Source organism: Rattus norvegicus, chromosome 3 (genome assembly GCF_021556685.1).
Source record: "Rattus norvegicus strain SHRSP/BbbUtx chromosome 3, alternate assembly SHRSP_T2T, whole genome shotgun sequence".
Lineage (NCBI taxonomy): Eukaryota > Metazoa > Chordata > Mammalia > Rodentia > Muridae > Rattus > Rattus norvegicus.
In genome coordinates, this window is record NC_141536.1 from 142350499 (window position 1) to 142365077 (window position 14579).

Genomic DNA, 14579 nt, shown 5'->3' on the forward strand with positions numbered 1-14579 from the left:
CTGGAGGCCTGTGACCCTGGAGTCATTTCTGCCTTCGGGGGCACAGGCTCCCATATCACTTCCAGGAGGATTCCTCCCAGCAAAATTGACTTGATCACTATCTCCTCAAGGTCCTCTAGAGGGGGAAATCTCAGGACAGTTGCCCAGGACCCAGCCAGAGTCTACTGGGCTTTGCACCTACCCACCAGAGACATAGTCCCCCTGCCCAGACATCAGCAACAACATCCCTGCTACAGGAGCCTCCCAGTCCCCACAGCATCTGTAATAGACCCCTGACTTAGTGACTTTTACCTGTCTCATCTCCCGCAGGAATGATGTGGACTTGTTCTGGTAACTTGCTCAGTGCCCATTTCAGGATAGGAACACCAACTATCCTGTTCACTGTGGTCATCCCAGCACCCCAAACAGGTCCCGAGCACAGTAGGTTCCCAGTAAGCGTTAGTTAAAGTAGTGAATGTGCACCTACTGTGTGTTCAACCTTGGGGAAGTTATGAGTTAGAGAGAGGGAACAGCAGGGGCATCGATGTCCTCTGGGACAGTCACATCTGCCTCTAGTACTGACCTTAGTGCAGCCCTTGGGCTCCCCAGCCACCCTCATCTTCTGTGCTATTTATGTTGGAACAGAACAAATACTCATGTGAACCCTGGGTCTCCTGTTCTCTACGCCTCTAGATAATTATCTATCCCTTATTAAGCCCTTAATTATCCAAGCAGCTAATCAGGCTCCTGAATATAAGGGTTTCCTCGTCACAGGATTGGAAGCAGGGGGCAGTCAGCTGCAGGCCTTCCCCAAGCTTGGCAAGGTAAGAACAGTCCCCCACCTGTGGCTCTTCCCTGAGCGTCTCATCTACAACTGTCATTTTACAAAAGAGAAAGCTGAGGCTACAGGAGGAGAAAGAACTTACCTTCATTTGTTCAGCGAATGGGAGTAGGGCTCCTATCTTAGTCCTTGGCCCCTGTCAGGCACTCTCATCTCACAGGTAGCCCCTGAACACCACCATCTTCAAACCCATAGGGCTTAGGGTATCCAAGTGGGCAGCAGAGTCCTCAGGCCTCTGTGGCTGTGTCCAGGGCCCCAGGGAGAGGAGAAAGGAGGATTAGCTATGACAGCTGAGAGCTCATCTGGGCCTTAAGGGCTGGGGTGGGCAGCAGGGGTGGTGTATCACGGTGGGTGGCCTTCTGTGTGGGCCTTTAGGTGGCTCCTACTGGTTTTGAGGTCTTTGAAGCTGTAAGTAGCTGCAGGTGGAGGGGAAGCTTGCTGGTGGTGGAGGTGAGGGCTGAAAGGAGCCCTTGAGGCGGGCAAATGGTAGGTGGACGGAGGGCAGGGACTGTAAAAGGGAAGCGGAGCTCAGGCAAAAGTGCGACTAAAACTAGAATCCTGTTATCTTCGTGTCTCCTGGCAACGCAGCATGGCCTTTTTGTTCCATGATGGTGAAAACTCTGCCTGAGCCACCAGTAAAGTGTGTGGCATCAGCTCCGGCCTGGGAATGGGAACCTTCTGGAAGGGCTGTATGCCTGCCCGTGGCATGGATAAGATTGGAGGACACATTTCAGAGTTCCTTTGTCCTTGCACATATCCTAGAGTGCCAGCCATGAGAGACTGCTTGGGGCACATGCGTGTGATTCACAGGGGCTGGGGAATTCCTGGGCCCAGATGGTTCTATAAATGCCAGGGATGGGGGTGCAATGGATTTCACATTTACTTAAAGACTAGAGGGCTGCTCTGCCTCTTCTCATCCTCTGAGTCCCTCCTTAGCAGCCCCTGGACCGCATTGTCATTCTAACCTTTCTCATCAACTCGCTCTCCAGATTTTCAGATCCAGAAACAGCAGGACTGTCTGCTGTGGCCACCTTGCAGCAATATGCCATAAGCAAAACTGGATGAGTGAATGGATGAATAAATGAATGAATGTTTGAACTAATGGATGAGTGAAGAAATGAATGAACAGATGGGTGGACAGATTAATGAATAGATGAAAGGATGGACAAAGAATGAATGAGCGAACTAATGCATGAGTGAATGAACGATTGGATAGAGTGAATGGAAGAATGGATGAATAGATAAATGGCTAGTTAACAAATGCATGCATTGCATGCATGCATGAATGAACATAGAAGTGAATAGATGAAATATGGATGAATTAATGAACACATACATGAACGAATGAATGAGTGAATTAATATAAGCTTCTACCTGGGCTAGGAAGATGTACGTAGGGGAGGTTTGCTTGTGGGTAGGAAAGCCGTTGGTTGAGTGTGTTGTAGTGAGTCCAGATGGCACTCCCTTCTCCAGGCAGACACAGGCCAGCTGCGTGGCCCCTCCTTGATTCCTTTCAGTCAAAGCTCAAACCAGAACTACATATTTGGCCCAGGCTGGGAGAACTTCAGGAATTGGTAAGTAGAGGGCAGGATTCTTGGAGGGCCAATGTGGAGCATGGATTTCTCAAGAACAGTGAAGGACCAAGATAGGAGGCCATCACTTAGCCTGCTAATCTCTGGTATGAGGCCCCTTGTGTCTCTCAGCTTCCCTATTGGCAAGACTGTGTCTCAGGGGACCTCCCATTCCCCCAGAACCCACCAGTAAAGTGTGCGTCATCAGCTCTGGCCTGGGAATGGAAGCCTTTTGGAAGGGTTGTATGCCCACCCATAACATGGATGATATTGGAAGACACTTTTCAGAGTTCCTTTGTCCTTGCTAGAAGGGGACCTCCAGTTCCTCAGGGGCTGAGTAGGGTTTTGAGTAGGTTGGGCTGGAGTAAGCGAGAGATCTGGTGGCCGTGTGCACACAGCAGGATGAACCCCTTAATACAGATGGGTTGGGGCTTTCCTGTGGGTTCAGCATTGTGGGCATTTGAACTCCTGTGGGCACTGAGCTGCACTTGAATGCAATCAAATCAGCCGCTGATCCACCCACTGCCTATATGGCAGGCTGGCCATTGTTCTATGACCACAGGGAAAGGGATTTAGGATAATACACTCCCTGAAGTAACCCTGGGCCTTCTACACAGGTGGAGGCATGCAGTGGAGCCTGTGCCTGGTCCTCTGTGGCCTGCTGGCTGGCACTCAAGCTGACCCTGGGGCTCTTCTGAGGCTGGGCATGGACATCATGAACCATGGTGAGTGAATGAGCCCTGGTCTGTGGCCAGGGGAACATGGAACATGGGCCAGGTGAGAGATATAGATTTCTCAAGATTGCTGGGTTTGAGCATCTATGATTTGCAAAGCCAATCTAGTTGCGATGAGCTTCTCCCAGCGTCCCATTATACAGAAGGGGAAGTGGAGGCCCATAGAAAATGAGCCAGCTTCCCGAGCTCCCTCAAGTTAGATATAGAGTCATAAATCCCGTTCCCTTCCAGTCTCTTCTTTGCTCTAATAGAAGGGGCTGGTGCCATGTGTGGGCTGTGAAGGTGACAGATATGGGTCAAATCCCAGCTCTGTCAACTTGCTGTGTGACCCAGGCAGGTCCAGAGCTCTGTGTGTGTTGTATTTATAATGTGGAGAAATACAAACAAGGTGGCCAGCTCTTCCCTGACGGGGTCAAGTTCTTATGTGAGGTAACCTTGTCAAGTTCTGGTTGTGAGCCTAGCCTTTAACGGCTGAGCCATCTCTCCAGCCCACCTTGTCAAGTTCTGATAACTTTGTCTGTCATGACTCATTTTCCAACCTGTGCCCAGATCTGTGAAACAGTTGAGTTCAGGTGCAAGGGGTCAATGGTGGCTTATTCAGTATTTGTTCTCTTTCTGGAAATTAGCCTGTGGCTCTTTTGGAAGCCTTCCTTCCTTCCTTCCTTCCTTCCTTCCTTCCTTCCTTCCTTCCTCCCTCCCTCCCTCCCTCCCTCTCCTTCCCTCCCTCCGTTCCTTCCTTCCTTTTGTTCTTTCTTATCTTTACTGTTTTTATGGTCCACTCGTTATCCCGCTTCTGTTCTGACAGTTCCTCATTCCATTCCTCCCTTGTCTCCAAGAGAATGTCCTCACACCCCCAATCCCTCTCACACCCTGCCAAGCCTTTCCATTCCCTAAGGCCTCGACTCTCTCAAGGGTTAGGAGCGTCCTCTCTCACTGAGGCCACACCAGGCAGTCCTCTGCTGTATGTGTTGGGGGCCTCGGACCAGCTAGTGTATGCTGCCTAGTTGGTGGCTTAGTGACGGAGAGATCTCTGTTGGAGGGGTTTCTAACAGGACATCATACCCAGTTTTGGGGACCAGCTCCCAGAAGAGGGCTCCAGTCACCCACTACACTGTCCTTCCAGGTCTCCATGGCTGTGCTCCTATTCTACCTCCTCACCGTTCAGCCAGGTTTCTTACTCCCCTTTAAGCTGCTTTTACCTCTAGGCCTGGTCTATTCCCTGCCCCGCCCCCTCCTTCTTCCCTTCCTCCTCTCTCTCCTCACCTAGCCCTGCTTCAGTGCTCCAGTTGCTGCCCCCACTGTCTCACACCACCCCTTCCCGGGCTGACCTGCCTTCTTCCTCATCATTGTCCTTGCTGTGCCCTCCGCCTGACCTGCTTGCTCTTCGACTTCACTTGCAGTAAAGATCCCCATTCTTCCTCCAAGGACCAGGTGATATCTGCCACCTCCTGCAGTTGTCCCCTTCCTGCCCGAACTCTTCATGTGATTCTTGTGTTTCCCTTGGAGGTCAGTTGTCACTCGGTCACTTCCCACCAGGCTGGGAAAAGTCATGCGTGAGGCTCACCTCTGGTTTACTGCTTTGTTGGGCACAGTGGCTGGAGGTAGCCATAAATGGTCAGGATGCCAGGGAAATTGTTGAAGGACAGAAGAGCAGTAGAAGCCAGGCTGAGAGTCTGTTGGCCCCCTTTCTCCTCCAGAGGTCCAGACTGCCATGGAGGAGAGTCACATCCTGGAGAAGATGGCCGCTGAGGCTAGCAATCCACAGACAGGGGGAAAAGCCATTAAAGGGCTCAGCAAGTAAGCAAGGGCCGGGGGGAAGTTCAGGGAGGATAAGGCATGGGGGGGCACTTGGTGCAGGCGAGCATTTCTCCTGCATTATCCTGGGAATCCTCAGTCTGCCTTGGGAACCTTTCCTGCCTGGAGTCATTTACAGAAGAAAGTGAGCTCACTGAACACACATGACATTAAATGGAAAAACAAGTCTTCAAATGGTAGAGCTGGAAAGGTGTCTACGGTCATCCAGTAATGGGAGCACTCCTTGCTATCACTGTTGGGGCTGGTTGGGGCCGCCTGGACTGCTGTCCTGGGGAGGGTTCAGAGGCACTATCTGGATTTAGCAGGATAGAATAGATTAGCAATGTCTAATTAGCTCAGAGGGGAAGGTGGAGGTATATTGCCTCCTGATTCTCCTGTAATCCCAATTCTAAAATGATGTTTCTGAGCCAGAGGTGGCTGTGTCTCTAGAGGGGATATTTGGCAATGCCCAGAGACACGTTTGGTTGTCTCTGTTTGCAAAGGGGAAGGGCAGGCAGCTCTGTTAGTATACAGGAGTTTGGTTCTATGTTGACAGGAAACAGAGCTGGTACTAAGCTCCAAATATCGAAGGTGACACTGTTGAGAAACTGGGGTCCAATCCAACTTTCCCAGTCTGTTGATGGAAAAATCGAGGCAAAGAGGGAAAGAGGATAGCCTAAGGTCACACAGAGTCAGCCATGTGTCTCACCTCACGCGTGAGGGTTTTCTGAATGCAGATCGTCTCATGTCCAAACCTTTGGTTACATGTCAGTAGGCCCTAGTGGACTGGACTAAAAGTTTGCTCAGACCTCCCATGAAGGTGGTGGAGGGCCATGTTGAGGGCCTGGGTCTTGTCTTCTCAGTTCTCATCATTGTACGTGTGTGTCTCCCCCCAGTATGAAGGTAAAGGATGTCTTGGAACCTGTTATCACATTGAACTTTGTGCCGGGAGTGGGCATCTTTCAGTGTGTGTCCACAGGCATGACCATCACTGGCAAGAGGTGGGTATGGGAGTGGAGAAGTGGGCGGAGGAGACTGTCCCCTGGTCTTACCCTTCCACACATACTCACTGAGTACCGGCTGTTCATTATGTGGGTGCTGGGATCTGAGTGCCTGTAGACAGGAACCAGGTGACGCGGAGGCACAGACTGAAGGGGACTGGACTGAGCAGTGGGGGAAGCAGTCAGGGAGAGTGTGGGGAGGGGATTATAGCTGAGCAGTGTTTCAGACGTGTAAGAGTTCATTGAAGTAAAGGAAGCGGAAAGGTTGGCTGCGTGGCCGTGTGCGGGGCCCATCCCGGTTTTTCATCATGTAGGAGTAGATCCTACCCTCTGCCTTTTCAGATTCTGGGCAAAGAGAGTTGGGGATAGAAGCCCCAGTACCCAGAGTGCGGCCTGCTTGGTCTTCCAGCTTCACAGGGGGGAACATGGAGATCAATGTGGTCCTCAACATCACAGCCACCGACCGGATTCTGCAAGATGAGGAGACAGGCACCCCTGTGTTCAGGAGTGAGGGCTGTGAGGTCATCCTGGTCAATGTGAAAACGAATCTGCCTAACAAGTAAGGGGTCCCGTGTCTGGGGAACATGGCGGCCCTCACTGCTCTTCCCCGTCCTTCCTCTTTCTGAGCCACTAAACTATAACCCTTTGTGTCCTCTGTCCAACTTGGTGTCATTGATGCACTGTTCACCCGGTCCCCCATGCCTGTGTCTCAGCAAGGCCATCAACAAGTTTGTGGACAGTACCCTGCGCAAAGTCCTCCCTGGCCTGGTGAGTGACCCTGAGCAAGCCTCCATTCCCTCTTGGTGGGACGGCTTCGGCCAATGCAGCCAGCGAATTTGCCCCTAGTGATCTTGATTTATTGATGGTGGCTAAGAGGATTCATAGTCTGTGGTTGGCTCAGGAGGAAGAAGCACCATGATCATCTAGTGATGTCTGCACAGGCATAAGCACAGGCAGCGTAGCCTGTGTGTTCAACACTGCTCAGATGGCCGGTCCAAGGACATGAATCCTTGGTAATTTTGCACACTGTGAAACCATTTGGATTCTAATCCAGGCTCTGGTGTTGATAGTCTCATGACTTGGGCCTCAGCGCCCCCTAGCCCCTGCCTCCTGCCCTGACCCCCCCACTGGGGTTCTTAGGATTCCCTGTGGAGTACCATGGAGCCTCCTTGTGTGTATAACCCACTTAGGCTAGTGCTTTTTTTGCTTGCAGATGTGTCCAGCCATTGATGCTGTCCTGGTGTATGTGAACAAGAAATGGACCAACTTGACTGGTGAGGACATCCCTCTTCCATACAGGATGTCAGATAAGCCAGGTTTCAGTGTCTGTGCCTTCCATTCACATGGCTGCTTCCAGTCTGTCTCAGGACAAGAAGAGGACTGAGATCATGGCATTCACCCACTGGCTAGATGGGAAGCCTGAAACCCTAAGGGGTGCCTGGGTCATTTCATTTCTCCATGTGAATTCCATAGCAGCCACTCTGTACACAACCCCAGACCTCATGACCTGATGGGTTGTCCTGACAAGGCAATCCTGAGTCCTTTGCTGAAGAGATCTGCTGTCTCTACATTAGGGGTCCACAGGGACCCCAGGGTGTGAAAAGGGAAATCTTAATGACTGAACCTGAAGTCCCCTCCCTGTCTGACTGTCCTCAGCAGTGGGGTCTGGGAGGAGTCACTTCACTTCCCTCAGCCACCATTTACTATCGTGTGGACAGCCCATAATTCCCATCTCATATGTATCATTGTTGCAAGGGCTCTGGCGAATGCCGGAGTCTGGGCCACTTCTTGGGTCACACAGAAGGACAGGCAGGCTCAGGAGCAGTGGCTGCTTCTGGCTTTTCTATCTGCCGGATGGGCTGGTGCCCATCTGAGTGGAATCTCTTCTCCACAGACCCCATGCCTGTGGACCGGATGGGCACTGTCAAATACGCCCTGACATCCCCACCAGCCACCACAGCTAGCCACATCCAGGTGGACTTTAGTGTAAGTGGCGAGGGTCCCCAGAGCATTGAGCTCAAGTTTGGTGGGGATGTTGTGACTGCTTCTATCTGACAGGTGGCTGGGAGGTGGTTCTTAGGATCCTCTCTATGAGGAACCTCACTCTGCTCGAGGAGAGACTGCCGGGGCTGGTGGCTTCAGTTTCATTTGTTGCAGGACTATGTGTATCTCTGAGTGTGGCTATGCTCTGCCACTGTATAGATGGGGACACTGAGACCGGGAAGAGACCAGGCTTAAAGAGGCTTCTGCAGTGAGTTAGTGGCAGAGTTCACTTACATGAACAAGCCCCAGGTGACAGAAGATGCTTGCAAGGATGTAGATGAAAGGGCGAGGAAGTCCCGCCCCATACCATGGCCTTCTTCCTGCCATGCTGGGATTGTTCTCCTCGCTTGTGAGAATGATGTGGTAGGACTGCACAAATGACCCGAACCAGAGTCAGAGCCACTAAGGTGACCTACATGCTCTTAGGAGAAACTTCCAGGGACCTAGTGGCCGATGCTCTTGTCCTCTCAAGCCACACCCTCCCCCATTTGCAACCTGCTCTGCTCTATGTCTGTCTGGCTTGAGGTCCGACTTGAGCCTCAGTGGGCGGAGAGCCAAGCCTGCCCTGTCTTCGTTCTCGTGTGGTTGAGTGTGCTTCTTATTGTACCATAGCCTGTGGTGCAGCTTCAGGAAGGCCAGCTTATCCCACTTGCCACTAATGGGTCATCCCCAGAGTTCCCCGAGGGCTCAGCCAAGGACTCACAACTACTGCTCTCAGACACCTTCCTCACAGCCGAGCTGGCCCTTCTGCAGAAGTCCTTGGAAGTGAACCTCAAGGACAAGAGGGTGAGCGGCCTCCACCACCTGCTTCTGCTCCCGGAGTTCCAGGCTCTGTCTGCCTGGGGCACCTGGGACTGATCCAGAAGTCAGATGCAAAACTGACGCTGGAGATGTGGGGCTGCTTGGGGTTTCAATGGCAGTTCCTTCTGCCTACCATTCACTCCTCTGCCCACGTGACCTGTGTCTAACCACATGCATATCCGACTTTCCATACAACCAACCACTTAGTGGTCCATCTACATTTCTTTTTTTCAAAATTAAAAAAAAGTGTACATGTGGAGGCTCGAAGACAACTTTCTGAAGTTTCTCTCCTTCCACCGGAGGTTCCAGGGCCAGGGATCAGGTCAAGGCTTGTGCAGCCAGAGAGGTTTTACTCCCTGAGCCATCCCTGTCCCACCCCACATTTCTCAGGCCCTTGCAGCCATTGCTTTCCTTTTACCCAGATCGTCACCTATTCACTGTGTCTTTGTGACCTTGTTCTATTGACCGCCTCGAGTTCTTCTATCTCTTCATCTCCTCGTCACCACAGGCTGGTGGATAAGTGCACCTCTCTACGTTCATTAACACACACGTCTGGCCATTGTACTTTCTGCCAGTCACAGGCTCACCCAGCCGGGGTCCACCCTGCCCACCTGTGCATCCTTCCCTCTGCCATTGCTCCCCAACACCATCCTACCACCCATCCTCTCACCAGCCACTCATCTTCCCACCAGTCACCCGTCCATTTTCTTCCTAGGTGCCATCTGGTTTCCCCTCAGCAATCCTTCCCATGCACACAGGTGTCTTTTGCCACACTTGCATCCACGTATCTACCCATCCTCCCTATTCTGTCACTCATCTATTTTCCTGTCCCTGCTTCTGTTTGCCTAGCTAGCCGTCTATAAACTTGCCTGGCCATCCATCACACCTGGCTATTTCCCCATCTATCCTGGTTTTCCATGCAACATTTTCTCAGCATTCGACCTTGGTCAGGAGCCATGGGCACTAGGGGTGGGGGAGTGTAAACCATGGTTGGGCACAGGAGGTTCCTCCCCTAGCTGAGCAGAGCTCAGTGTGCAGGTGAAGGGAGACTCCGAGGCCCCGACTTCCCGAGGCAGAGATGGATGCTGGGATAACTGGCTTTTACACAGTGCCCACTTTGACTTTGATTTGTAGGTTAGGAAGCTGTCACAAACCACTAGGACACTGGCTGGCTTCATCCCACAGGTGAGTGTCACAGTCACTTGTGACCACTGATGCCCACTCCTTCTCTCCAGGTAAAAGGCACTGACTTGGGAGGTGGCTACTCAACATGCATATGCTTTGCCCAATGTGCAGACGGGCACAGCTCTTCATAGAGCACTCTTTAGATCCCACCTAGAGACAGCTCTGCCCTAGTGTCTTCTGAGTCCTGCATCAAGCACAAAAGTAGCCCAAATACGTGTTTTCCCTCTTTCATTTCCTAAGAGACACAGCCCGGCTGTTGCATATCGGACTTCTGGCAGAAACCAGCCACTATCTGAGACATCCTTTGACTGAAACCCAAGTCCTGGCTCTGAGACTATGCTTTGGTCTTTGCAGGTGGCCAAGTCATACCACAAACCAAAGCCTTTGCTCATCAAGGTCAAGATAAACAAAACCCCCAAGGTTACCATGAAGGCCGGAAAGAGCCTGATGCACCTTCACGGCAGCTTGGAGATGTTTGCAGCGCGTAGACATGGCAAGCACCCGAAGTCACTCTTCCGCCTGGAGACTGTGAGTGGGACCCATCGGTAGCCACTCCCACCTTGGGGATGCTTCAGGCTAGGGGTGCTAGGGATGTAGTTGAGAGCCCAGACACAAATGGAGGGACATGCCTATTGTATGACAGGTTATTTTCTCCTCTCTCCCTCTAATACTCTTCAGCTCCCAAGGACGGTAAAGTCTGCTCCAGGAGAACTGTGGAAGCCCAGAGAAACTGCCCTGACTGAGATGTTTGAAGGTTGATCAGTAGCTATGCAGGAGAGGAGCTCATGTTGAGGAGCTTGGGGATTTCCTGAGCAGAGGACAAAGGCCAGAATGGTTATGACTATGTGCAGACATTAGCCGTGGGCCATGTGCAGACATTAACCGTGGGCCAGATCATTTTGAAAGTTCATGTTGATCCAGGAGAAGGAGAGACAGAGATCCTTGGCCAGGGGTGTGGAGAGGCTGCTGGGCTCAGTCCCAGGACAGGACAGGAAGTAGAGGTAACAATGGGGGACCCATAGCCTTCTCTGCTCCCTCCCCCAGCACATTGGACTGGAAATCCACTACTCAGTGCACGAGAACCGGCTGCAGATGGCCACCTCTCTGGACAGGTAGGGAGCTTTTGGTCCCATAACGGCGTCCCTGTAGTAGCCCTGGCTCTATTCCCAACCTCACACCCTTCTACCTCTCCACACCATCTACAACACAGGCTGATGGATAAGCACATCTCCATGCCACCGTCACCATACGCCCATGGCCATTGTCTGCTTTTCCTCTTGTCCATTCTGGTGACACCTCTTGGATTCCAACTCCAGGTTCTCACTCAGATCCATCCAGGTTCTTACCCAGATCCATCCACTATGGTCTACACTACCAGGCTGCTCTGGTCATTTAGCCTGCTCTAGAACCCCAATTGGCTGCACACTGCCTACATGGTCTTATCTTAAATTTTAGCTTGACACTCAAAGCCTTTCTCAAATCTTCTTCCCTCACTCTTCCACTATGCTCTTCCACAGTGGATTTTGTTTTGGACCTTGGTCTTCCCCACTGGTCTTCGTCATTTCTTCCAAATGTGTCAGGGCCCAGCTCAAATGCTACTTCCTCCAGGGCAGCTTTAACTCTATGTGCTTTCCCTGGTGGAGGGCCAGCCATGTATCTTCCATATCAGCTTTATTCCTACACTCTGGTGGGGGGGGAGGACTCATTGCGCCTGGTTATGCTCAGCCTCACTGACTCCTGTATTTGTCTCGGTCATTCATCGGACTTGAATTATGTCAGGATTCGTTCAATGGCAAGGGGCAGAGTTTCAGCTGGAACCGCTTTACCGCCCTAGAGGGAACCTTTCGGCTCGTGAGACATAAAGTTGTTGGTCTGCTTCAGGTGTGGTGGGATCCAGGCCCACCAAGTTCTCAATGCCCTGGCTCCCTCCTTCTCTTTCTCTGATGAGCTCATCGCTGGTTAGATTCTCAGGCAGCTCCTCCACACTAGGTAGAAGACCCAAGAACAAGAGGTACCCTGGTCCAGTAGTTTTCACAGTTACCAAGGCTTTGGAGTCTAGTTTGGGTCATGTGGACAAGGCTAGATCAATCCTACTTACCAAGAGATAGCCTGTTTGTATGTCCTGGTCCTGGGCTGTTGTCTCTTCTGGGGTTTGTTTGCCCATGTGGCTGGCCTGAAACATCTGTGGAGATCCAGGGTCTTCTGCTGAGATGGGGGTGTGGACATGCAGAATTCAGTTGACCATCTATGGCCTGTCCTGGTGCTGGTGTCTGTTAGTGTCCCCTGGGAGCTGTGTTGAAGTGGGGAAGGGAAAGACTTCCTCGTGTCCTTCAAGGATCTGACTCTGGCCTGTTGGGTTGTGAATGGAGTTATGGGCATCATCAAGAACCCAGAGCTAGGAAGAGCAGAGCTCATGAGAGGTCATTTAGGAGGGGCCTCTGTGAGGACAGAATAAGAGATAATAACAGGTGCTCAACTGTCCTATCACTGTCAACAAGAAGCAGACTACAGGAGGGACACCTGTAGGAGGCTGTGAAGTAGGAGCTCCTTTCTCAGTAGCACTGACCATACTTTCTCTACCCTCTCCCTCCTTTGTAGTTTATTGAGCCTGTCCCGGGAATCTTCTTCAATTGGCGATTTCCAAGTAAGTGTCCAAAGTGCTTCTGCTTGGCCATCTGAAGGCAACACTAAGCCCACAGGGGACAGGCCCTACAATGGAGCCAGAGTAAAGAGAGCAAGGCACTCAAATGCTGTGAGGCTCCTGACACACCATCTGACCTTGGGGAAGGCCCTTAACCTTTCTGAGTCCTTGTTCTCTTTCCCAAATAGAATCTGATCATCTCTATGGGTTGATTATAAAAGTATCACCATGGTAGTGGCCTGGAGGGCCTGATTGGCCAGGCTGTTATTTCTATAGCTTCAGAGTCCCCATCATAGCAGCCAATCCAGCAGTTACTAATATGACATCAGAAAATCCCCTATGTGGATACATGAGCTCTCCTGGAAGCCCATGAGTAGGAGGTGCCATAACTCATACTCAGGGGCCCAAAGAGCTGGTGAATGTATGGCCAATCCGAGATCTGAGTTTTGTATCAGACCAGTAGTGCAGGACACATATTCCCCTCCTGACTCCCGAGTGTCCTCATTACTGTGCCATGACTCAGTGCCCTGTATGTCACCTGAACAGGGATTAAGAACAAGGCAGGGCCCAGCCCCCAGCCCTGAGGATGTCTGGACAAGCTGTTTTCTGTCCTCGATGTCCTTTTGTGTGTTCTTCAGGCCTAGGTGAGGGTAGGCAGAGGATGGGTGCTCAACAGCATTGGATTTTTCCCCATCTGTCTCTTCCAGGAGACGGCGTTAACTGGCTTCATCACTGATTATCTCCAGAAGGCCTACATCCCTGTGGTGAACGGTGAGGCTTCTCCATGAATCAGGATGCTTCTCCAAAGGGGGCTTCCACCTCTGTGGTCCCGAAGCCCTGGGAGTAGATGACCAATGCCTAAACATCGAGGCCAATGTAGTCTTAATGTCTCGGAGACAAAAGCGCATCTCAGTATTTGGTCTCCAACCACCCCTCCCCCAACTCACCATGAGTCAGATTTTGGCCTGTGATACAAATACAAGGCAGATAGGTGCTCTCTGCCTGTGTAGCCAGCAGGCATCATGAATCGATCCCTGCACAAATTTCTACGGGAATCTTTCCCACTTATCTCTACGCAGCCTCTTTGTGAATTGCCAAGCAGCTGGGCTGAGATGACTTTCCTCTATTTCTTTCCCAGATGTACTCCATGTTGGGCTTCCACTCCCAGACCTTCTGGCTATCGATTACAACCTGTCTGAGTTGGACGTAGTAGAGGTGAGGGAAAGGCTGGGGGAGGCCACATCAATGAGCACTTTTTGACGATGGGTGATCTGCTAGAGCTGACCTCTGGCCAACCGGAGGAAGGAGATGGGGGAAGGTAGAGGACCATCACTGTAATCCCCCAGTCCCGGAGCAAGGGCCTTGGCCAGGATTGCACTGAAAGATACTTCACCCTCTAGCTCTGCCACCATGATCTCTCTGAGCCCCTTCCCCTTTTCTGGGTTTAAATAGGTGTGAGAATGTGAACATTAACCTCATAGAGCTGTCCTAATTCTCTGAGACATTGAACCTGAGGCATATAGTGAATGCGAGTTTCTCATTACATGTTGGGCTTGAGCCTGGAGTGTTAAGTGGGCGTTTCTCACGCGACCCTCTTACTCTACGAGGCTGTAGGGTGCGTTCCCATTTCATAGTTGAGAAAGTTGAGGTTCAGAGGGTCAAAGGGACCTTCCTTGCTTATATAGTGTTGCTCTCCATCTCCTGGCCATGGCTGGTTCCTTCTGTTCCTGAGCCTGGATGACCCCTCCCAACACCCTGTTCACCCAGCTCTTTTCTCCCATCAGGATGCCCTGGTACTGAGCTTGAAGATGGAATGACCTTGCAAGACGCTGCCAACTGCCCTCACTGCCGTCATTCTGAACCTGCAGAGGAGCCCAGATGTGAGCCAGATGGGCCTGGCCCTGCCACCAATGGTTACTTCCTGTGATCAGGAGAAAGTGCGAGGTCTGGTAGGCCTCAGCAATAAACAGGAGGAAGACCCTTACACAG

General features: G+C 51.6%; 1 protein-coding gene across 2 annotated transcripts; it reads left to right on the forward strand.

Moving 5' to 3' along the window:
* The first annotated feature begins 759 nt into the window (after window positions 1-759).
* Bpifb6 (BPI fold containing family B, member 6) lies at window positions 760-14579 on the forward strand. Of its 2 annotated transcripts, NM_001107791.2 has the most exon segments (17): window positions 760-803; window positions 2294-2394; window positions 3009-3116; window positions 4823-4922; window positions 5816-5920; window positions 6330-6479; window positions 6634-6688; window positions 7134-7194; window positions 7815-7906; window positions 8576-8749; window positions 9899-9949; window positions 10304-10477; window positions 10994-11061; window positions 12548-12593; window positions 13298-13361; window positions 13729-13805; window positions 14375-14573. In NM_001107791.2, coding segments are annotated over 15 exon segments (1350 nt in total). In that variant the 5' UTR covers window positions 760-803; window positions 2294-2394; window positions 3009-3016; the 3' UTR covers window positions 14408-14573.

Excerpts from the sequence above, each read along its gene's own strand:
- Bpifb6 (XM_087652308.1), top strand. The coding sequence starts at position 3,017 with ATGCAGTGGAGCCTGTGCCTGGTCCTCTGTGGCCTGCTGGCTGGCACT. Across the intron at positions 5,921-6,329 it reads ATGACCATCACTGGCAAGAG|CTTCACAGGGGGGAACATGG; the intron begins GTGGGTATGGGA and ends TTGGTCTTCCAG. Across the intron at positions 8,750-9,898 it reads TGAACCTCAAGGACAAGAGG|GTTAGGAAGCTGTCACAAAC; the intron begins GTGAGCGGCCTC and ends TTTGATTTGTAG.